The sequence below is a fragment of the Alosa alosa genome, chromosome 1 (genome assembly GCF_017589495.1).
Source record: "Alosa alosa isolate M-15738 ecotype Scorff River chromosome 1, AALO_Geno_1.1, whole genome shotgun sequence".
NCBI lineage: Eukaryota > Metazoa > Chordata > Actinopteri > Clupeiformes > Clupeidae > Alosa > Alosa alosa.
In genome coordinates, this window is record NC_063189.1 from 34286534 (window position 1) to 34311647 (window position 25114).

The following is a 25114-nucleotide window of genomic DNA, read 5'->3' on the forward strand; positions in this document are numbered from 1 at the left end:
GCCCCTGGCCGGCATGTACACAAAATGACTATGAAAGGTTAGAGCCCAGTAATCAAAGACCAGCACTCAAGTCTGAAGGCCTTAATCCACCACATTGGAAGACAGAGGGGCTGGTCTCAGCCTTGCTTCCATGAGGGTCTGAGTTCACAAGTTGGCCAAAAGCATTAAGTCTGCTGCTCCGACCCTGATCATGGTACGAGAGAAACATGTGCTACTGGGAGCACACTAACCTTCTTACAGACGGGGATCTCAGCGATTTAGCATTTGGAAAATAACTCACTCACTCATAAACAACCAATCCATTCTGGGATTTATGAGCTTAAAGTGATTTTGTAGAGTCATAATTTTTTATTAGTACAGACAGTTCAAAATAATACACAATTACAAGCCCTAGCTTTAGCGGTTGTATTGATTTAGGGTTTAATTCTTGTTGAACTACCTATAGTTTAATAAATACACCCGACTATTTGACTCTTCTCTGATGACATTAAACACATCTATGGCAAACAGTTGTGCCTGAGATTAGGCGTTGCATATTGTTGTGCTGTGTTGTTTTGTTGCAGCTATATACATTTTGCAGAAAAGTAAAAGTAACAAAACATTGTAACGCTGTATGCAAACAATCTTGATTTACTTGATTTTGAGAAATCAACCTTAAGTACACGCTAATAACAGTCACTTTTACCATTGCACATTATAGGTTTTCTTAGGTTGGCTAAAGTAAAGATTTCAGAATGTCAACAATTTCTGCCTCTATTTAGATTATTTCACATACTGATGCCAGCATGTCAAATCAGGGTGGTTGAACCAGTGCTGAAATGTCCTGAAATGTCCCCAACTCCCACATCTGTTGCTATGACGACACCCACTTGTCCAACAAGACAAGATGACAAGACCACCACTGCATTCTGAGTCTGCAGAGACTCATGTCTCTGGTGTGAACTACTATCATAAGATACGACTCTAACAACAGAGGGGCAGGGAGAGTTCATCAGGACTCTGCAATGACCTGGAAGTCACTCCTGTCCTGCCTGACAGACCTCTGGTTTTACTCCACATCTGCTGGGTGCTGCTGGGGTTCATTAGATGCCCACCAGTAAATCTCTACAGGTCCAAAGATACTGATACCTTTTGAAAGTGCATTTCATTGGTCTCTCTCTCTCTCTCCCTCTCTCTCTCTCGCTCTCTCTCTCTCGCTCGCTCTCTATCACACACACACACAAACACACACACACACACACACACACACACACACACACACACACACACACACAATTGTAAGCCAATGGGGTGTAAATATTCTTCAGTCAAACTTTAGTTTTATTAATTTGCCAGCTGAGTAACATACACTTCATGTAAGTAAACAGTTGTGCATTCCTGAAAGAGGAAACATCTCTTTAATGCAACACCCTTCACATGAAATTACAAAGGGTGAATATATTACCGTATTTTCTGGACTATAAGTCGCACTTTTTTTTATAGTTTGGCTGGCCCTGCGACTTATAGTCAGGTGCGACTTATATATGAAAAAATACATAATTGAACATGTTTTTAAATGTTAATTCATATTAACTGACATGAACCCTACATGAAACATTACTGTCTAGCCGCGAGAGAGCGCTCTCAAATGCTCAAGTTGCACTTTCAGTCAGAGATTAGCGCTATGCCGGAAACACACTTGCATACCTAAATCCTCAAATTATGGCCAGGAGTCTATTTGGGCCTCAGATTCGGACAAATAAAGGCCAGTAATAATTTTGTTTCAATTTAACTCATAAAAGAGCTCTTCTTCATATTTTATATTGTTGGTTGGTTTAATATTGTTGCCAATGAAAAGTCATTGTCTTACACCATGAGTCTCCAACACGTTGCTCTCAAGCTACCAGTTGCATGCCGCCCCCTTCTGAGCTTGCCAGAGGCTGAAGAAGTAACCTACATTTAAACACAATCAGCCTACGAATTTTATAAAAAAGTAAATGCATATTAAAAAAATAACTAAATTTAGGCTGAATAAGGTTTCCATTTCAGCACAACACACGTTCCATGAATAAATGAAAGCGGATGCCTTATCTCGCAATAAGCGGATGGAAATCCCATGAAACTTAATAGTGAACCATCAAATACCCCACAGATTTCAGTGGTCATCAGTCCCGATATTTAGCAATATAATCAAACAGTAAACCATGGCCCAAATAAAGGTGCTGTGCTTTGCATTCCTTACCGTTATCTAGACATGCATGAAAACATTTGAAAACAAAACTCACTGCCATGTAGGCTAATATTTGATCGCTGTTTTGCTACTAATTATCTTTCACGTACTGAATACGCACACTAGAAAGTGAAAGTAGGCCTACTATGCGCTCCCTGTCTGTATCTGTCTGTTCACGTCTGCAATCGATTATAACGTTCCTCAAATGGAGAACACATCCATGTTCTCTTGCGTTATAGGCTGTCATGCTTCTGTGTTTGCAAAATTCCTGAAGGTTCCTGATCGCTAAACGTTTGTTTTCCTTTTCTGTCGATTGCGGTTGATGTAGAAGCACCTCCTAGGCTATAATTTGACTTCAGCCATGAGAGGGAGAGAGAGAGGCACCTGCAAAGTGGTACATGCGCGCGTGTGTGTCTGCATGGGGTTCAATTGAAGTCAGAGTTGGTCTGTCCAGTCAATAGTCCCGCATTCAGGCCGCTCCATTATTAGATTAATGTTATCAGACAGCTAACATGTGTGGGAATTTCTCTCATTATGATGGAGTTGTGGGACTTTTATTATTATGCTAAATACTTAATAACTTATGCGCAATACCCGCAATCCCGCGCTGAAATTTAGGCCCTGATTTTAAATGCACATATGTTTTTCTCTCCCTCTCTCGGAGGTGGCCAGTCGAGTATTTGTTCTGCTGCCAGCTTGTGTCAATATATCGTCCAAAATGCTTGATTGCATTGCATTCTCCACATTTTAGCTAAATTTTGGTGTGCCACATGGCATTTTCTTTCAGTGAATGTTTTGCTTTACAATTAGGCCTATCCGGCCCTCTTCTTGGCTGCTTTCACTCCTTCTTTGTCTTCATTAACATTAATCTTTTTGGCCTCAATAGTCCAGTTACATAGTCTCTGTTTTTGGTTTTGGATTTTGTGAAATACATTTCTAAATAAATGCGACTTACAGTATAGTCCAGTGCGACTCATATATGTTTTTTTCCTGTCCATGACGGATTTTTTGACTAATGTGATTTATACTCCGGAACGACTTAATTTTCCGGAAAATACGGTAGTCTAAACAGTCTTTATCTAATCAATCTAATCCTGAATAAAATAACCATTGCACTATATTTGTAATGCCAGGAAGAAATATATTTGTAATGACAGGAAGAAGAAGTACAATATATGGTTTCAAATGGTACAATACATGGTGCTGATTTGCATGGAAGGGAAAAATGTTTTTATTATCAATGAAAGCGACTTTCCTCTTACATTCCATTCATTTGGGAACAGTCTGTATGGCAACCAAATCAATGCAAGAAATCTTAAATGGGAAATACTACAGTAGGATCCATACCTTAAACCCTGTAGGATCCATACCTTAAACCCTGTATGTTCCAGACACGCTCCATCAGTGAGTGAACTGCACTAGTTTTCCAGCCTTGCACAACCGGTCTTTAGACGTGAAAGGGTAGAGGAGGCAGTGGCCATTCTGATGCTTTTCTTTGTCCTCTGTCCCACTGCCAATTAACCCCAAAGAAGCTTACAGCGCACCTCCTTTCAACACTGCTGTTTGGATCAGTCACACAATAACATTTCAGGATCCCAAAGAGTAATCTTGCTGAGCAATTAGAACTAGGTGACCCAGTGAATTGGGTCAGAGTGAACAACATTTTGATTCATGCCCAGAGGTAATCCCCTGAAACTGAAGATGGAAGATTGTAGTTTGAGGACAGAGGTGAAGACTGGACAGACGCTATCTGATAATTGTCTGGAGTCTGGACACACTATCCAATGATGTGAATAGGTATTTGCAGGTTGAGCGAAATCATCTCTCTCTCTCTCTCTCTCCTGCAAGGAGCCATTCATAGTTCTGTATGACAAAATACATCTGACATTATCATCAGTCTAAAAAAGTTGAAGCAGTTTTGCCTCTTTAATATAATGACTGGAAAAAGAACTGCTTTTATGAAATTTCGAGGCATAATATAGCTATGCCATAAAAGTCATTCTCACACTACAGCAATTTTTTAGATAGATATCATTTCAGGTCAGTATATTTTCTCAATTGTTTTGCTGTCTAACAAATTATCTCCCACTTGATGCATTGCCAGTGGCGTAACTATCGGTAAGCAGGGTATGCAATCGCTTACGGACCCAGAGCAACCAGGCGTAATTTGGTGTAATTTGTGACTGGGGATTGTGGGATATGGTAGGCTAAGTGAACATGCGTATTGCGTGCAAAACAGCAAACACGTTGAACTTGGACAATTTCAAAGTTCTACAGCCTGATAATCTTGCCTAAGGGCCCGGTGTTGGCTCGTTACACACTGTGCATTGCAATAAGTTCGATAAACTAGGCCATGGAATTCCTTCTATACCAAATCCTGCGTCTGAACTTCATTGGCGCCTGAGTCTCTTTATCAGCTTTGTGGTTCTTTTGTACAGAATTTGTTTAATCTGTTTGTGAATCCGTTGCATTCTGTCCATTTCAGATCAGCTATATAGGTTAGATGGTTTAAAGTTTCAGTACTACCAGTAGAATGTTTGAGACATTGCAGCAATATTTCAGTTAATGTGTAAAATCTGTTTCTACCATTGGATTCATCTCTCAATTTCTCTCTCTCCCACTATTTCTGTCTCTCTCTCTCTCTCTCTCTCTCTCTCTCTCTGTATATATATATATATATATATTTCGGCTTCACTGAAAATGAGGATTTCCCTCAATGAACCTCCGTGAATAAATAAAGATTGAATGTATGAATATATTGGATATTAGCAGTGGCATTGTGCCTCAGTCAGTTCTAGAAAGAAAGGTGACCCACACTTGCACAGTGAGTTGCATATGCTGTGCACATAATATGTTGCAGCCTGGATCACATTTTGCTGGGAAACTGTCACAACTTTATTTTAAGGTTCACATGTTAGCCACTATACATACCTAATTAATGCCTGTATTAGTGACTTGTAAGGCATGTGTAATAATTTGTTAGGTGTGTATTCACAAATTTCTTGTTCATGGCGAATTAGGCCTTTATTCTTGATATAATCTAAATAATGACCTAGTAAGCCTTGATCTCTACTTACTAATTAGTAGTAAGTACCAAAAGAGAATATGTACAGTATAACCCACTAGTATACTGTCTGAATAAATACCGAATAGTGGGAGAACAGTTGTAGAATAATCTCCCAGTTGTTAAGTGCTGTTTAACACAGCAACCTGGGCAGTGAAATACAGCAATGAGGTGAAGCCATACTTGCTTATTCTACAACTGTTCTCCCACTATTCGGTATTTATTCAGACAGTATACTAGTATTATTAATGTTGCCTAACACATGCTCTACAAGTCACTAATACAGGAATTAATTAGGTATGTATTAGTTGCTAACATGTGAACTTTAAAATAAAGCGTTACCAATAAAGTTTACCTAGTGTTGTCATTATTGGACAGTAATGATCCTGTATGCCATAATCAATGTTGTGCACATTAATGACAATGCATGGGCAATTTCTAGCTGCAGTTCCTGTCAGATTGTTACAGTTCACTGTTTTGAGTAAATACAATTAGCATGAAGCTCGTTTCGAATCCGTTCTAATAGATAGCCTACAAGTTGACAACACAAATGCAACATATTTTTGTCAGAATGAACTATCGTATTTTTCATGGGGTTAACAGTCTTTCGGGCAAGCCGTGAGAAACTTATTCGCAACCAATCATTTTCTTAGGATTAGTTAGCCGTACCATTGTCCCCACCTTACACGACACGTGCCAAAGCTAGTTTTTAGACATATAAATACACCCCTAACATCACTACAAATTACCAGAAAAACAAAATGCTAGACTCACTCACGTTCGTTTTTGAGAAGCTATTCCTTCTATCCAATTTCAACTTATGGCCGGAAGAAGAACAAAAAGGTTGCTGCACATCCTCCTTCAAGCGGGGGGATTTGTTGGAGGTGAAGCGTACTCTTTTCATCCATTTCGGTATCTACCTGGGTGACAACAAAGTTGCGCATCTCATGCCTGACATTATGCCCATACTCACCATTAACGAGAAGAAGATAAGGTCAGTCGTGACGAATAAGAGGCTAATCCTTGGCTGCATCTACAAGAAAGCGAGCATACGCGTCGACACCTTGGAAGATTTCGCATATGGCGCAAGTATTTTCGTCAACACCATGGACAGCAGAATGAAAATGCAGGCACTGTCTCAAGAGGATGTCGCACTGAGAGCAGAAAAATTGGTGGGAGAAGTAGCTTACAGCCTGCTCTGGAATAACTGTGAACACTTTGTAACGTATTGCAGATACGGCTCACCCGTTAGTCAGCAAACAGATCAGGTACAGGCCTGTAATTATAATAAATACATGAATTGTTATGTTAGTTCAATTAAAGCTGATTCTGAGTAAAATTCTCGATTTTGAAGTTTTTCACTTAATAAAAACTTTTTTCAATGCAAAACAAAATCTTCTAATTAAATTATCATAATAACTCATTCTGAATAACAAGTGTCAATGGAAGTAGAGTGATGGTGTTACTGATATTGCATGTGTCATTTCTCCTCTGTCTTTTCATCAGTTTTGTGATGTTCTGAAAACAGTCGTCCGTGACCAGAGGAGTGTCCTGCTGACTATCTCGCTGGGAGTGCTGTCCATTGTTTGTTTTGGCCTGGCACCGTCAACTACATTGCCAGCAGTACTTATTCCATTCACACTGTGGATGGCAGGTTGATGGACATGGACTACAATGAGGAACCTAAACATGAACACTTCACACTAGGGTGTCCACTCAAGAACTAATGTAACAGATGTAACAGATGAACATCTGGGTTCAAGTTTGTTGTAAATGCATCATCCCAGAGATATGTACAGAATAAGATGGTTTGTTTAAAGCCAATGCTTTAGTCTGTTAATTTTGCACACAGAGTTTTGGATCTCTGGGTCATTTGCATTTATGAATTAATGGCGGCTAGAGAATGCTTAGGCTGCTGAAGATATGTAAGAGTGTGCAGCACTGATCAGGACAATTGATTTGAAATTGATTTATTTGTCTATTTCCACTTTGTTTTGGTTCTTTTTTTTTTTTAGGGGAGACCACACTTGGTTGTCACACTTCAGATCTCACTAACTAAAGGGTGCTGTTAGAAACCATCGATACAGAAATGTTCATGCTGACCGCATTCCCGACGTGTCTGTCAATATCGCTTACGACATCGCTGATTAACAGGCCTTGTGATGACTCTACAACTTTATATCTTAGTCTGTAGGTTAACTGTCTGAGTAACCATTTGCATGAGCACACATTCCTCAGTGAAATCCTCCTTACCTTGGCACAGCTGAAAACTGATATCTACGCAAAGTGCAATTACAGCCTGTATAGCCTTTTTATTGAAGTATATTTAGATGCTCTATTTTTGTACTGAATAAGAGAATTAACTGTCTTGATTGTATCATTTCTTTTGTAAAGATTAAAATATATTTCCATATATGCTAATACAAGTATATCAGGGTGGTTGACATGATATGGCCTTTTTTATGTCAAACATAAGTAAAGAAATGTCTAATCTGCAAATAAATGTGGTTATATTGTTCAGAAAAAGCTGTTTTATATGAACATAATAGACCATTCATGCCAGTCATATTCCTGTTTTTCACAATTTTCAGCCAAACCAGGAAAAGCTCATATGGTGTGACTGTCCCAAGCCCATTTCACAAAGTTTGCTTTTAATAAAACCAATAAAATGAATATATTTCCCCCTTATACATACATATGTACAACCCCAAAACAGAAAAAGTTGGGACGTTGTGTAAAATGTGAATAAAAAACAGAATGTAATAATCTGCAAATCTCTTAAACTCATATTTAGTTGCAAAAAAGGACACAGATAACATATCAAATGTTGAAAATTACAAATTTGACTATTTCATGGAAAATATATGTTCATTTTGAATTTGATGTTCTGATCATGTCTCTGAATAGAATTTGCTTTGCAGTCACCAGAAGTTTGTGATACACTGCACCCACCATTGATCCATGCAGCATATTGAATTTAGCCAGCTCTCACAGAAAACTAGGGAATCCTATGGTCCTGTTAGAGGACAGCACTCCCTGTCATAGAGCATCCTCCCTCTGGACCAATCACAACGCTCACAAGATGCACAACATGTTTTCAGGTATGGATATCAGTCACATTTAAAACTGTTTGCATACAAAGAGACTTTTGCTTTGGTCTTGAAGGAAAACTAATCATATATCATAGATATAGATAGATAGATCATGGGAGTTTTCCACATAATCCTTTAATGTGATGCAATTATAGTGTAATAGAGCAGAGGTTGTCAACCTCTTGACCAAAGTCAAACCAAAACGCCCAGGCACACCGACTCATGGTTACTGATTATCAGAGATGGGAAGTAACTTCGTTACTGTACTCAAGTAGGTTTTTCAGATATGTTTTACTTTACTATTTATTTTTGAGGCGACTTTTGACTTAGTTTTACTCCTTACATTTTAACACGAATATCGGTACTTTCTACTCCTTACATTTTACAAAACTGGCTCGTTACTTTAGTTTCAAATAATTTCAGTGGAGTTAGGCTACCGTTATTATTTTTCGCGTCATCAATAGCGGGTGGGAATATATGCAGCTTGATGGCAGTAACGTTAACGTTAGTAGTAGGCTATGTCTCAATTAAATTTAGTCAAAATGCCCTCCTCCTCTCTATGCCTTTGGTGCTTCCTTAACTTCTAGCTGCAGTGTAGCCTATATCGTTAGCAACTAGATGTACCGCAGAGCGGTACAAAATATGACCTCCGCCCAGTCCAGCACATTTTTTCAACAAAAATAAATCACGCTGAAAGGCCTATATGATTCTAACTGTCTCACTAAATTGCATTATCCACACTCAATTCTCACTGGTATCTGCTAGACAACAAGTACCAAAACATGATTAGTTCATAGATTTCACATGTAAAATTCATTTTATACAACCCCACCCCCATCTTGCCTTTTCATAAATCTAAGAAATTCTTGAATTGTGTTCATGTGTGCGTGTACATGTTTATGTTTATGTTTATGTGTGTGTGTGTGTGTGTGTGTGTGTGTGTGTGTGTGTGCTTGTGTGTTTGCCTGCGTATGTGCATGCGTACATATGTCTACTGTGTGAGTATGTGTCATACGTATGATAACTGTGAATGTATGTGGGTGCGTGTGTATCTGTTTATGCACATGTGTGCACATGGAATGGGTTGACATGACCCCTGGAGGCAAACATACGGAAAAAATTGGTCATCCTAGGCCCTACGGTTCTCAAGATATTCACAGAAAACTGTGTCTGCCCTACCCTCCTTTCGGTGGGTCCAGTACAGTGGGGCTACAGATCAAAACAAAAAACGATGGTTCCATGCTATCCATGTGGGGTTACATGCCCACCAAGTTTCGTGTACCCCGGACTTTCAGTGTCCTGGGAATCCTTGTTGGTGTACGGTCACTAAATGTACACATAAATTATTTTATTGTAAGGCCCCCCATGAATGAAAGTTCACAAAACTTGGCATGCATTCGGAGGGTGTCATAATGACCCTACACTTTCAATTTCGTGCAGTTTTGACCATGTCAGCCAGAGATATTGTGATGAAAACACCTAATTTTTTGCTTTTTAATTTTTAGGTGGCGCTATACATGAAATAAGTGGTAATGGGATGGGTTGACATGCCCCCTTAAGACCAACATACTAAAAAAAGGTGGACCTCCTAGGCCCTACGGTTCTCGAGATATTCACAGAAAACTGTCTCTGGCTACCTACCGGCCAGTTGGTGTATAGTAACATAAATTAATTTATTGTGTGGCCCCCCATTAACGGAATTCCACAAAACTTGGCGTGCATTCAGAGGGTGTCATAATGATCCTACACTTCCAATTTCGTGCAGTTTTGACTATGATACCTGCGATTACAACACCTCATTTTTACTTTTTTGTGTTTAACTAGGTGGCGCTATACATGAAAGGAGTGTTTATGGAATGGGTTGACATGGCCCCTTGAGATCAACATAAAAAAAAATGGTCCTCCTAAACCTTACGGTTCTCGAGATATTCACAGAAAACTGTGTCTGCCCTACCCTCCTTTCGGGGGTGCAGTCCAGCGGGGGCTACAGATCAAAACGAAAAACGATGGTTCCATGCTATCCATATGGGGTTACATGCCCACCAAGTTTCGTCTACCCGGGTCTTTCAGTGTCCCGGGAATCCTTGACGGAAATTTGGACATGCGAAAAAGAAAGAAAAAAAAGAAAAAATCTGACTAAACATATATGACCGCCGCTTCGCTGCGCGGCGGTCATAATAAGTAGATGCAGCATTGGGTCTTGAACAGGAATGTAGTGGAGGCTAAACGCAAGTAAGCTAAACGCAGTTTACCCACCTGAAATTTCAGAAATAGTTTATCCACCTCTTATTAGAGTTTATCCACCAATTACAACTGTTAACATTTAAAAATCACGGTATTATCCACAATAACAATATGTACACTCATCAACACTCTATGAACCACTTAATGGCACTTGTTTTATATAAACATTGGACAATAACCTCCACCATCACCAAACATGGTGATGTGGTCATTTCAGAGATGCTTGTTATCCGGCAGAAAGAAATAAAAAAACAATATTATAGGCTCTGTGCCACTGCTTCTTAAAAAACTACAGGGGCCTCATTTATAAAAGGGTTGCGTAGAAACCATCCTTCATTTGATCTTAGATCATTTCTGAAATGATCGTACGTGTGATTCAGAGAAAACGAACGTACGCACAAAAAACGTGCGTACGCCACCCTTCCAGATGTGCCCATTATAAATCACAAATGAACGTCAACTTGTGCGCATGCAGCCGGATGGTTTTAGGTCTCCGCCTTGTAAACACCCCCTCATCAATATCATTAGCATATGTTTAAATGAAATCAATGACCTAAAAGCTGTAGCTTATGTACAATTATATATTGAAAACATTGTATAGGTCTAGCCTATGCCATCTGATGTTAACTAGCCTATATGCGTCAGTTCGAATAACTTAACTAATTATGTTTTTTCCAGCAAAGCTTTCTGGAAAGAGATCGTATGCATCCATGTCCATTGTCCATTTCGTATGTTTAGGCCTACTTTGTAGAAAAAATGGGTAGGCCTAGCTTATGAAGGAAAGACCTCTAGGCCTATAATCCTGTACGTTATGGTACAGTAGGCTACTGTACGTTTCCAATATGACCCAGGGTAATATGCTGATTTAGCCTACAAAACAGAGGACTAAATTATAAGCGTGATATGTCATGTAGGCTTAACGTTTCTTTTAGGGTAGGCTATGTTTTTGCTGAAAAAGTAGCCTAGTTCGCCGGTCATTTTTCATTCATTCTGCATATCTTTGCTATCATTTTCTTTCAATAATGTCCAATGCCTTAAACATTGTCCTTTATTGTTTGCTTTAGGCTTACCTTTACATTTTTATCCTACATTATTCAACGCACGTATTGTCATCTGATCTTGGGCACTGCCAGTCAAAAAAAGCAAACTGGTGCGCGCTCTGCAACTCAGACGCAACACTAAATATGAAGATGCCCTGCTTTCAGAGGATAACTTCCGTCCCTTGGTTGTGTAGGCTATATATGATATAAAATATCTATAGCCTACATTGTATAGCTTACAGTCAAATATTACCTTTCTGTTACGAAGCTGGGAATAGGCCTATGAGCGCAAATTAGGATGTAGTGGATGCTAAACGCGAGTAAACGCAGTTTATCCACCTCTGAAATTTCAGGAATAGAGTTTAGGCCTACCCACCTCTTATTAGAGTTTATCCACCTCTCAAAAAAGTTTATTCACTTTTAACATTCAAAACGGTATGATCAAATACTATCCTATATTCCAGACATGTGGACTCGAGTCACATGACTTGGACTCGAGTCAGACTCGAGTCATGATTTTAATGACTTCAGACTTGACTTGATAAAATTCGGCATGACTTGCGACTCGACTTGGACTTGAATACTATTCACTTGAGACTTGACTCGGACTTTGCCTCTTTGACTTGTGATGACTTGACATGTCTCGAATCAAAAACTAAATTTCCTGATCGTGGACCAGTCACCCCACAGACGCTTTCCCGCGACTAAAAAAAAAAAAAAAAAAATAGCGGAGACAAGCGGCCAGAGCACAGTACAGTAGCCTACTGCCGCTACCCCCACACGCGTTACGCACTGTGTGTAGGGCACCAAGAGACAGAGGAAGGACCAACATTTAGCCAATCACTAGTAGCTTTACTGCAAACTGATTTGCACTCTTGTTAGAGAACGTTTAATGTCAAAAAGCACCAACAGCATGTTACATAAAGTTGATACTTTTCGAGTCCTCTCCATTAAGATCCGACTTGAACTTATGCTAGCCTACTGCATTTAATTGAGAACGCATCTAAGCACGCACGAAAGGGAGAAAAAATGAGTAGGTTCCAGCTGACTTGTCATTGTTGATGATGATTGATATCTTCTTTTAAATAAAAGGAAATCGTGAAGGCAACAAATACGAGATTAGAGGAGATTGTGAATTATCCGGTTCTCACTAGCCTACTGTACTGTTATAAACTATGAGATCCAGGTCACTATGACATAGCTGCACTCACTGTGATTTGGAAAGTGGACAAGAATATTATGAAGAGTTGTCTTTGCCTTGTGTAATGGAACTGGTCTTAATAGTCTTGAAGTATTCAATAATTTATTTACATGAAGCACATGATATGCCGATTGAAACACATTTCACTCAGCTACTGTAGCTAGGTGGCTGGCTACCAGGCTCATAATTCACTTTTAATTGCAAACAGAAAATGTCAAACAAACATCATGTCATACATGCTTCTCTTTCCAAGGGAATGAAAGCTGTTTGTGCCAACTTAATATCATGCTTATCATTGTTAATATTGTGCTATACATGTGGCACAAACAATGTTTGAGTTTGTGGACTAGCCATAGGCTATATTTGAACGGAGCTGGTAAAAAAAAGATCATTATGAGAACGTGTGACACAATGAGCTTAAAGTGACAGTGCACCATTTACAAATGAGATAAACAGCATCAAATGTGTAGTATTTCTTAAGAAATACTTTAAAACAAAATTACTGTCATTATTATCTTTTAAATAATATAAAAGTGTTGACTTTGGCTTCCCTTATGAGTCGCCACTGCCAGCCAGCCTAATAAATTGTTTGCAGGCAAATCTGTGGCCTAGCGCAGTGAACTGCCATCAGTCAAATTATTACTCATCCTTACAGTGGGCTCCGCAATTTGGAAAAACAATATATATATTTGCAGCTGTGCTGAGTGTTATGTAGCTATCCGTTTACAGATTACACAGGTATGCGCATGCATATGTCGTAAAAGATTACAAGACAGAAACATTGAACATATTTTAATCTGTATTTAAAAAATACTGTGGATTAGATGGAAGTGCTAAAATTATGATCGATAGTCTAATAATGGCATTATTAAGTGAAGAGTACCTGATGACTTGTTCAGGACTTGAAAAAGATTGGGACTTAGACTTGGATTCGACTTGGCTTTGATGTGACTTGGACTTGGACTCGACTTGCCCTTCTCTGTATTTACTTGGGACTTGACTTGGACTTGACTGCTAAGACTTGTGACTTGCCAAACAGTGACTTGGTCCCACCTCTGCTATATTCCCAATACTGCACAATAACCTCCAACATTATCAAACTGTTCGAATGCCTTTTTGAATGCCTTCCTCTCCTAAACGAGGGCAATTGGACATTTGATGGTCAATATTAGATTGGTGATAATACTAAATATACTATATCACCTGTAAGAATGTTTCAATTATTCTATCGTAGGTCTTGGTGTGGGGTTTTTTAGATATTGTGAAATAAGTAAGCTATACGTCTTTTCACTTTCTTAAGTGGGCTAAAGTTCTCATTAGCAGTTTTATGCCAAACCATGAAACATTAAGCTGCGTCCAAAAACGTCTTTAAAAATCTTCTGATATTGATCATGCATATGGCAAAGAAAGACATGAGATCGTTGGTCTTGGAATTTTGAAAATGCATCGCACTTGGACCTCAGATTACTTGCAGTACCGCGGCATTACCACAAGGAAATGGTCGTACGTCATGTTTGAACCTGACGTGGAGATAAGCACTTTTCCACGTCAAAGACGGTTTTTATAAATCTGAGCGTTGGCATGGATTTGAGCGTACGCACGGTCTAAGATCAAATCTGTGCGTAAGAACGCTTTATAAATGAGGCCCCAGGATCTTAGCTTTCTAAAGATGTCCAGCATTTGATGGTAGGCCAAAAGAACACACTGCCTTCTGAAGTAGGCAGTGCAATGTTGGGGGTGAAAGCCTAGAAATGGCCCAACAGGTTAAGGGGAAGATTTAAAAAGAGAGACTGGCACTGTGTGTGATCCAGGTGCCGTTGCATAAAAAATGGTTGTCATTTACAAGACTTTTACTTTTATACTTTAACTAAATTTCCAAGCCTGTACTTTGTAACTTTTACTTGAGTAAAGAAGTTAAATCAGTACTTCTACTTTTACCAGAGTATTTTTTAACACAAATATTTGTACTTCTACTTGAGTACGGGAAGTGAGTACTTTTGCCATCTCTGCTGATTATAGCGTTATGTCACACACATTATTATAGGCTATAACGGGGGTGTTCATTCTTATGCCCATATTTTCTCTGTGCATAATGTTAATGAGCTGAGACCACAGCAATAGGTATGCTCACATGATTTTAACTGAGCTTTTTTTAAATTAAGAAGCTGTGTCATTTATGCATTTAAAAATAGCCCTATAGTCTATTTCATGAGCCTGTAAAAAAACATATTGGGTTCCTCAAAATTCCACGGCACACCTGAAGGTGCTGCTTACACAATATTGATGTCTGTGTTATTTTCTTTTTTATTCTGGCTCTAATAATGTAAATTACTTTATGACCTCAGTGGAGCATTTTTTAAATGACCTTTAATTATTGATAATATCTATAATGACTAATCGATTGACAGATCTCTAAATTCAGAACTGTTTCTGAACCCTTGACTGACCGATACAGGCCACCGTGTAAGGCTGTATGCACTCCTTTGCCACTCGTGTCAAACGCTTGTTTAAACTAAACTATCTGGATATGGATGAGATGAGTTTTGTGCTGAGTAATTCTGTGGCTGAAGATTCTGTAAAATTCTCATTGGAGCTGGATGCCCAGGTGAGTGGTATAAGAGATAGCCTGTACTCAAGTTCTCTGGTTCTTAAACGGCTTTGGCTGCTTGATTTATTGATTAAAAAATGAACTGACACCTCGGCACCGCTATCAAAAAAGAGGCCAATTTTATTTGAGAATGGATCACATTTCACACATAAAGCAAGTAAGCATTATACAACTGATTCTAATCGAATACTTAGTCACTTCAACTTTCAAAGCTACTTAATGGGCTACATTAATGTATGGACAAAGAGGCTTGGAACTGTATTGTGAAATACAACCTCCACCACCGCCACATGTGATGGAGTAAAGCTGTTTATTCACACACTCATGCTCTGTAGGGCTCTGCAGGACTCTGTAGGCTGTTAAATCCTCTCCTGGCCCTTCCTAGTAGGGCCTCCATAAAACAGGGCCAAGGGTCTACTCAGCTACTGCACACAAACATGTTCCCCCTCCATCTCCTCACCGTGTTCTTCATCGGCAGCAGTGTGGAGGGCCACGAGGACCCGAGGGAGGATGAGGAGGGGTGGGAGGAGAAGAGGAGGGAGGGGGAGGACAGCAGGAGGCCCATGTACGACCTGTCCCTGTACAAACGGGGTGACCTCCTGGAGGTGCCCAAGACCCTGTTCACCCACTTTGGCATCTATCTGGGCAACAACAGGGTGGCACACCTGATCCCAGACATCGTGCCTTTGTTCTCCACCAACAAGGACATTATCAGCGAGATGGTGACCAACGACCGTCTCATCATGGGGGTGATCGCCAAGCAGGCCAGCGTACGCGTGGACACAGTGGAGGACTTTGCCTATGGCTCAAAGATTCTGGTCAACCACATGGACCATGTGTGCAGCCAGCCCGCCCTAGACGCAGAGGAGGTGGCTCAGGGGGCAGAGAAGCTGCTGGGCGACGTGGCCTACAGCCTGCTGTGGTTTAACTGTGAGCACTACGTCATGTACTGCCGCTATGGCACGGCCATCAGCTTTCAGACCTACCAGGTAGAGGATGGGGGAGGCTGGGTGGGATGAGGCCGCACATGGAACAAAATGAGCAGCTGGGACTGGAGCCTGGTTTTGAGGTGGGGTGGGGGCTCCTGAGAGTTGAAATAATGTGTAAAGTACTGTATCTGTGTCAGTCGAGACTTTTTTGAGGGCTTGCTCTTGAGGCTGTGTGAAATTATAGCAGGGAAAATAAGGCAACAACAGTTCAGGCCAGAGTATTTTAAGGTCATGCTCACATGTGAAGGATCTTAAGAGGCCAAGTGCTTCTTAAGAGAGTTGTTGCAATTCTTGTGAAAATGCCAGAAATGCAGACTACTGAGCAATTAAACTTAAGACTTATTCCACGGGGCTTTTATTTCACGTGTAGGTAGTCTTTGGAATGAGCGTATTCAGATTACACTAAGAACTGACTAAACAAGTGTTTTTTCTGTTAAAAGCTGAGTTATTTACACCACTGTGCTGACATTGGTGGGGGGATAAGGGGGATAGAGAGATCAGGGATACATCTCATAGAATAATTGCAGACTGTGGATGGGCTGTAGATATGTTGGTGATCCCATACATCTATATGGGCTGTATAGACGGTATTGTCCAACAGAAGGAATTCAAGTGATGAAGAGCTGTCATGACTAAAGGTCATATTGACCTTTACAGCTGATATTTGAAAACAGCAATGCTGATAAACCAAAGAAAATTGAGAAATGTAAATTGCAACCTTCTGCAGAATAGCAAGAAGTGTACATCAATCATCAACTAGACTTCTCTAATGTTCTTCCCCAGGCATTTAGCCTTCTCCTAAATCCTTCTGTTAATACAGTTGATCTCAAAAGCAAGCCTTGGTTTGTGGGGGACTGGGAGCATAATTGGCAATCATAATGAGAGCAGCTCCATCTAGTGTACAAAGCTACCCTAACACAAGTTGTGATCATTTAGACACACAATCATTTAGCCAACATTAAATATATGCTGAAAATTCTATATTTGAAATGATAAAAATTGAAAAGGAAAGTGCTAAAAATAAAGTAGTAACACAATCCAATCCCATGCCTCAGAGAACAACCTGTTTTAGGACAGTCTGGTCAGTCTGGACTTTCTGCATTGTGTTAAGTCTTTGCTGCATCTTTCTGTCATACTTTGTCTGTCTCAGAATCTTACATGTGTGCCCTTCTTCCTTGTGTCCATTTCCTCTCCCAGTTCTGTAAGGCAGTGAGGAAGATCTTCTGCAGCAGGAAGTGTGCCCTCCTGTCGGCCCTGACCGGCATGGGCATCATGAGCTACCTCGGCTCCGTCACGCCACTAACCACCCTGCCCACCATCCTCACCCCCTTCCTCATCTGGATGGCATCGTAGCCAGCTGGCAGCTTTGCCCTTTTCAGATGGATCATTATCAGATCATCACACTCTTTTATTTGTCATTTTATGCCTTTTGGTTTTATAAGGGTATTTGCCATCCACATGCATAAGAGTAGGACAAATATGTACAGTGTGTATTTTATGAAGGATGCATGTAATGTACTGTATTGAAAGAAAGTGTCACAGAAAGGTTTTATGTGGGATGTGAATATTTTGTTTAAAAGGTTATTTAAAAGCTTTCTTATTTTAGAGAAAATGTAGGTAACAGATAGTGAGTAGTCAGTTAGGATAACTATTATTGAGGTGAATAGCAGTTCTAACTGTTAACTGTTAAATCAGTTGTAAATCTTAAAGCTTATATTTTAATGTATTGTCATATAACTTTTTTGTATTCGTATAACGTTCGTATATATTCGTTTTTATTCGTTTTTGTATTCAGTAAATTTGGGTATGCACAATGTATAACATTGTCACATATTTGATTAAACTAGGCTGCTATGACATTATGCATGTGTTCAAAATGAGTAAATAGTAGTAAATAGAAAATTACTTCTCTTTCAAGATCTCTTATGGTGGCCATACAAACAAACACATTTACACTGTACACAAGAGTTCAAGCACTTGTACTTGAACTCCTACACCATGTGAACATGACTCCATGCACATACTTCATGGGCCAATCAACAGCCATGTGGTGGATCATGTGACTGCTGTAGTAAGGGGTTTTGTGGCCAGGCTACCCCCGGGCCACGACACTGATACCTCCATACCCACATCGCTGAGGGATGGAGGTCCTGATGCCCTCTGCTACACCTGCAGAAAGCCAGAGCAGTGGCTGCTGACCAACCTGTCACAAACAATCCACACGCACCCTGAATATTCCGCAGACCCTCGGCAGTCATTACAGAGCACTGGCCAGCAGGTTGACACCCCAGCTGCTCTCGATAATGAAAACACACGCCAGCCATATCCACTCTAATCCACTTACAGACATGTGAAAGGGTAACAGCCTTGATGCTCAACTCAGGCTCAAAACCAATTCCCTCCACCTTTGCTTTGCGCTAGGTGCATAACACTTTTTGACAGAGATGCTTTCCTGTACCTGGAGTTTACTTCAACACACAGGCTGGGATGAATGAAATTGAATACACTGCATATCTGTGGAGGCCAGAGATGTGTGCTGCTCTCATGCACAAGACACAAATGCTCATCAGAAGAACCTTAATTACATCCTTTGTATAGAGTACAAGTTGGCAGAGGAAAGCAAGCACTCTATCCCTGCAAATGAACAGATGACAGAGTCACGATCTCGTTATCCTCAGCCGGAGACAGAGTTCATTTGCTTTCCGGGGCTGAAGTTCCACAAAGCATCTGCCATTGTACTCTTGAGATCTAACCCACGAGGCAGTGTCACACAGCGCAAACATTTGTTGTCTGTATGTGTGTGTGTTAGTCTCCATCTCTCGCCCTCTCTCTCTTTCTCTCTCTCTCTCCATCTCTCTTACTCTTTCTCTATTTCTCTCTCTCTCTCTCTGTCTCATGGCAGGGCAAAATGAACTGTGGGAATTGGGGAATTACAGTGTATGACATGGTAAAATTGTGCCCATGAAAAGATAGCAAATTATTCCATTACCAAACATGATCCAAGGAGACACAAAGACACTCTGGGAAGATGAGATCAATTTTGACATTTGGTTAGAGAATAGGCTTACCATACTGACAAGGGGAACAGTAACTGATGGGATTTGTGTTTTCACGTAGTACCCTCTTGGTACAATTGATGATCAATTGCTTGCTTTTCAAATGGACATTCATTTGTGGAGACAGACAAGTAACTATTCTGTGGAGTGTTATTACACTGAAATACATCTTGTAACTTGGCAGGTCTGTGTTGATCACACAATCACACAACAGAGCCCTCCTTACCAAAAACAAAATATAGCTGTAAACCTGCGGTCTCCCTGATATTGGTCACACATTAACAATATGCATTAACAATGCTTCTTTCCTTTTAAGCAGTGCTTGGCCAGACTCGGCACCACAAAAATATCAAATGAATGAGCATATGAATTATTCATTGAGTCTAGGAATGTTTTTGCAATAAGTGCAAAATATTATTATGTTGTGTGCAAAGCTGGAACTAAAAACTTTATGGTGATGCAGCTCACTGTGGATTAAATCTGAAACTAATTGTGCATTCAGTCCATGATGCTTCTTTATGTCATAATGCAATGGCAAAGACTTGAAAACAATATCAAGTCAAAGATAATTATCTAATACATTTTAGATGGTGATTACACCTCCATTTGCAATATCCAAAATGTGTGTGCGGTGTAAGACACCTGAATCTCTTACTAAAATAGACATAGGTGTTTGGCCAGATTCCTCTGACACTGAAGCCGGCATGGGATAGTCACGACTGGATTTCGACCTTATTGGGTTAATTACACAGCTCCATCTGCCAATGCAGTAACAGCAGGGTATGATGCCTGGAAACGGCATTACTTTGGGAATTATTGATGTTGCCCCTCGACTCAACCCCTGGAGAAGTGTTTGCAGGAAGTCCAATAAAGACTACTGAGGTTATAAAAAAGCAAGTCCAATGAAGCAACCCTTACTTCACTAACCAACAGAAAGGTCCATGGTTCAATGTTAAAGTAATCTACACATAATCTAATAGTCACCAATGATGTAAATCAGTGGGAATTTCCTAATTTGTTTGGAAACTCTGGATGGTGTGAGCTGTAATGAAAATATAAAAAAATTCAAATAAATAAGATGATATCTCTGGCACCCATGACCATTGCATTACATACTCACTGTAACACAGCTGAAGAGCTACTGTATGGGTTACTGCCCATTACTCCTAATTCCAAATGCCTTTCCTGCTTAGTCTACTACTCTTTATAACAAAACTCTGTGTGTCATTGTGAGGAATGTGAGATCCAGGGATGTCCTATTTTGACTTATGTGACAAGACACTGCAGAGGAGAGTAAATCTACCACCGACACGACTGATATTCTACTACTTTATAAGCCTTGAGGAGTGACACACTGACACTGAGCTGAATCAATCACACTTTCAATTAAAGAGCGGCAATAAATACAGAATAATGGTGAAAAGTTGCCTTCAACCTGCCTACAACAAATCAGGTTTGAGAAGTGTGTAACTGCTGACTAAAACAGGTTTATAGGGTATTATGATAGTCAGCATGAACTATGCTGAACTATACACATTATATACACATTATGCTGACAGTTGCATGAGGTAGAATTATTGAAAATTAAAAAGTACCGTAATAATTTGTTTTCAATTTATTAAATATATATATTCCCAGAATGTATATTCCCATATTTTCTCGAGATAATTTATAAATTTGAGGTTATAATCTCACCTGAAATGTCACATAATGTAAGCTCATACACATACATTTTTTACATTGCAGTACATTCACAACAAGCTTTGACAGAGACTGTATTACCCCATTTAACCTGCATAGGGGAGACCGGGGCTGGTTGGAACACTTTTCACTCTCGGCTATATTTCTCCATCTTAAAATGCGTTGAAATGGTCAAATTGTGATTAACTGAAAGCTTGGGATCTCAGCTACAAAATGTATACATTCAATGTCAACAAATTATCCCTTGTTTTGAGTTATTTATGATTAAAGTGGTGTTGTGCACGTGTGCCAACCTGCCCCATGCACGGGATTGGTTGGCACATGTAGTTGGGGTTGGTTGGAACACCGATGTTATAGTCCTTTGCAGTACCCCTTTGGCTTTTGTTTGAATTACTCATCTATATCACTGCCTGTAGGGCTTTGCTGATGTCATTCATGTGTGTTTTTCTTCAGTAGGGCCCACCGTCAAGACCAATTTGGTCCCTACCGATTGTTTTTTTACTTCAAATGTTTAAAAATGTCTGAAATGCTTCCAAATGTAAAACTATATTCAGTAATTACAATAACAATGCTAAAATAAAGATTGATTATGTTTTTATGTGTAAAATACAAAGTTTATAGATTTGTCACAAAATAGCCATAGGGAATATAGGTGCCAACCAACCCCAAAATCAGTGTGCCAACCTGCCCCGCCCACATTAGGTCAAACTTTTTTGCACAAATGCTGTTAGCCTGCTAATATCAGTCACCTCAGGTTTTCAAACTTCATTTTAAGATTTAGATGAGTCCCCTAGCAATCAATTATAATGAATATTTTTTATATATCCCTAACTATTACCCTTCTAGGATGTATTTAGTGGGAGGTGCATATTCTAAGTTTTGACACTACAAAATTAAAATGTTGTTCTCACCTAAAGGGTTAATGACCTGGAGACCAGTTACATACGTGAGTTTACTCTACTCAATAAGGCCGTCAGTTTAGTGTTGGAATTTTGTTGCAGCTCCCTCTAGTAACCTGGATATTAACAGTGTTTCAACCTGCCCCTGTTCCAACCAGCCCCGGTCTCCCCTACTCTGGTTGGCAAGCCTACCAGTAAGCACGGATTCTTATAATATAATATTTTCGGTAACACTTTAGGCTACTTGACGGGTGAGTTCATAACACATTCATAGCAGCGGTCATAAACTGCACATAAAGCATTCATGACTGTTTCATGAGACATGACTCAACATTCATACCAAACCTTTCATGAATGTGGAAGACAGAACGACAGCAATTTAAGATTAAAGACAATAAAAGTCCTAAACGCAAAGCAGCATTGCCGTTTTTGTTCCAAACCTCTTACCTGATCACGTCACATCTGAGTCAATGGGCTACTCCAGTGCCAAAAAGACAGAACATGGTCAAGCAAATAATTTATGTTTCATAAAACATAAATTAAAACATATTTGTTTTATGATGTAACCTTTGCAGATGATTTCTCATCTTTTGCTACTGGGAATGTCAAACTGTTCCAGGTTACACAAATACGGGTCAGCTGAATGTAGGCTAGTTTACCTCCCAGTGTTAAACTCCGTGATTACGAATACTTCACAACTTGTATAGTAAATGTATAGTCGATGTAGACTTCATAAGATATTCATGAAATATTTACAAAGGCTGGAGAGATTAAATCAATGGTAGGCTATCCAGGTTACACAAATACGGGTCAGCTGAATGTAGGCTAGTTTACATAAACAGCGATGCTGCTTTGCGCTTGTTGGACTTTTATTTTGACAAGTTGTCGTCCTTCTGTCTTCCACATTCATGAAAGGTTTGGTATGAACGTTGATCATGTCTCATGAAAGTCATGAATGCTTTATGTGCAGTTTATGACAGCTGCTATGAATGTGTTATGAACTCACCCGTCAGGTAAAGTGTTACCATATTTTCTATAATGCTGTCAGCGGCACCCCTTTGGCTCAGTTTTTTCAAATAGTTTATTACTCTGTCAAAGGCCTTAGAGGCATCAATAAACCCAATTAGCAATTAACCGATGAGTTCTGCCTTATGTACCCCTGTGTTCATGTTGGCCTGTATTCATATTGGCCTGGTTTATTGAAGTCAGATCTCTTCACTGGCCTGGAAGTGTGTCTCATGTCTTGTCCCTTGTTGATGTGCTGCACCTACCTAATGGATTAGCAGAATGGATGGTAGGCGAGTTGATGTGGCTCTATTAAAAGTATAGGCTCGCTCTTCCCTGACTATAATGGGAGTTAGGCTAATTGTGATGAATGGCAGTGGAGTCCGACTCAGACAGACTGAGCACCTCATCAGTGATCAGGTTGAGAGCCAGGGTCTCCAGCAATGTTTAAATAACATTGATAAAGCAAATGCCAAAGCAGAGAGAGTGGGACAAAGTGGGAGGGAGAGAGAGAGGGAGAGAGAGAGATGTGGAGTGAAGACATAGAGAGTAAAATGAGCAGAAGTCAGACAAGCATCTATCATTGACACGGACGAATCCTGATGTGAACATCCTCTATGTCTTGTCTCTTGTCTTAAAGCAACATCAGATAGTTCTACCTTCAAATAATCAAATAACATTTGAATCCTATAACATAACAAGAATAGCATTTGAATCCAATAACATAACAAAAAAAGCATTTGAATCTGAGGGTGGTGATAGTGAAGTGGCTGAGGAGCTTGGCTAGCGTGCAGTTGCCACCTGGGCTTGATTCCCGCAGTTGCCACCTGGGCTTGACTGCCACAGTTGTGCCCTTGAGCAAGGCACTTAACTCCAAGTTGCTCGAGGGACACACATGCAGAAAAAATAATGAATAATAATCTGAGTAGCCAATGTGGACCTGCGCTGACACATGATCCACTTTGTACAAGGTGGTACTCTGCTCATGTGAGTTCATGAAATTGACAGTAATGGAAGCATCAGCGTTTAGTTCTGTTAGGAAGACTCAATGCTACGTCACTCATTCATTCATTTCTCATAGACAATCAGCGGTCTACACATGCTTTAAAACACTTTCACTCACATACCTGTTTGCTGTTCTCAGGTACCAACTTTCGATTTTCCTCCCTCCTTGCCCAACCACCACCAGTTTGGTCCCTGCCATACTGTCCGGGGGTAGGCTCCGCCTCTGCCGTACCCATCCGGCAGGAGCTGTGAGGGTCTCAACGCTCCGAGCCCTGGACCGAGGACGGGGCCTACGCCAAAGACTCTTTTTCATTATACTGTCTTGTATATATCAGTAATCCTCTAAGGAGAAGCAATGTTAACCTTCTTCAAAATCCAATTAAATATGGTAAACCTTATTCTTGCTTCCTGAGTCTTCCTGATAGAACCCCCCCCCCTGGGAAAAGCAAGACTCATTCACACAGTGAATAGAGTCTGGTCACTGCATGGTTGAGATTTGGTTACAAGCTAGCATGGATAAAGATAGAGGTGTAGTAATGTTACGTTTGAAATCATTAGTCCATCCTAACCAATCACATTGATCAGTGATTCCTAACGTTACCTCCTACTTTGCATAAACTTTACAAACTGACAAACAGCATCAACAGTCAGGAAACAATGTATGTGGGTGTACCTTTGCTGTAAATACATTTCTGCATTTCACACACACACATACACACACACACACACACACACACACACACACACACACACACACGCGCACGCACAACACACACACACACACACACACACACACACACACACGCACACATCCAAAACTATGTACTGTATTCTGACTTTGTTGCTATGGCATCATGAGAGCACTAGCTTGAACACTATCCACAGAGATGAACAAGAGATGACATTTCATTTTCCTCACCACATGAGTAATCTCATAGAAATACATTTATATGCAGTCAATTTCCTTGAAAACACCCCAGCTGGTCCTGTTCCCCAGGCCT

General features: G+C 40.1%; 2 protein-coding genes across 2 annotated transcripts; both read left to right on the top strand.

The window, feature by feature from the left end:
- Positions 1-5988: 5988 nt before the first annotated feature.
- On the top strand, positions 5989-8036 carry lrata (lecithin retinol acyltransferase a). The gene is made up of 2 exons (XM_048239548.1): positions 5989-6541; positions 6780-8036. Exons 1-2 carry the CDS (start codon positions 6035-6037, stop codon positions 6930-6932), a joined length of 660 nt encoding a protein of 219 aa, XP_048095505.1. The 5' UTR covers positions 5989-6034; the 3' UTR covers positions 6933-8036.
- A 7859-nt stretch (positions 8037-15895) lies between these two features.
- On the top strand, positions 15896-18309 carry si:dkey-30k22.5 (lecithin retinol acyltransferase family protein). Its single transcript, XM_048258934.1, has 2 exons — positions 15896-16447; positions 17645-18309. Exons 1-2 carry the CDS (start codon positions 15896-15898, stop codon positions 17798-17800), a joined length of 708 nt encoding a protein of 235 aa, XP_048114891.1. The 3' UTR covers positions 17801-18309.
- The last annotated feature ends 6805 nt before the right edge of the window (positions 18310-25114 follow it).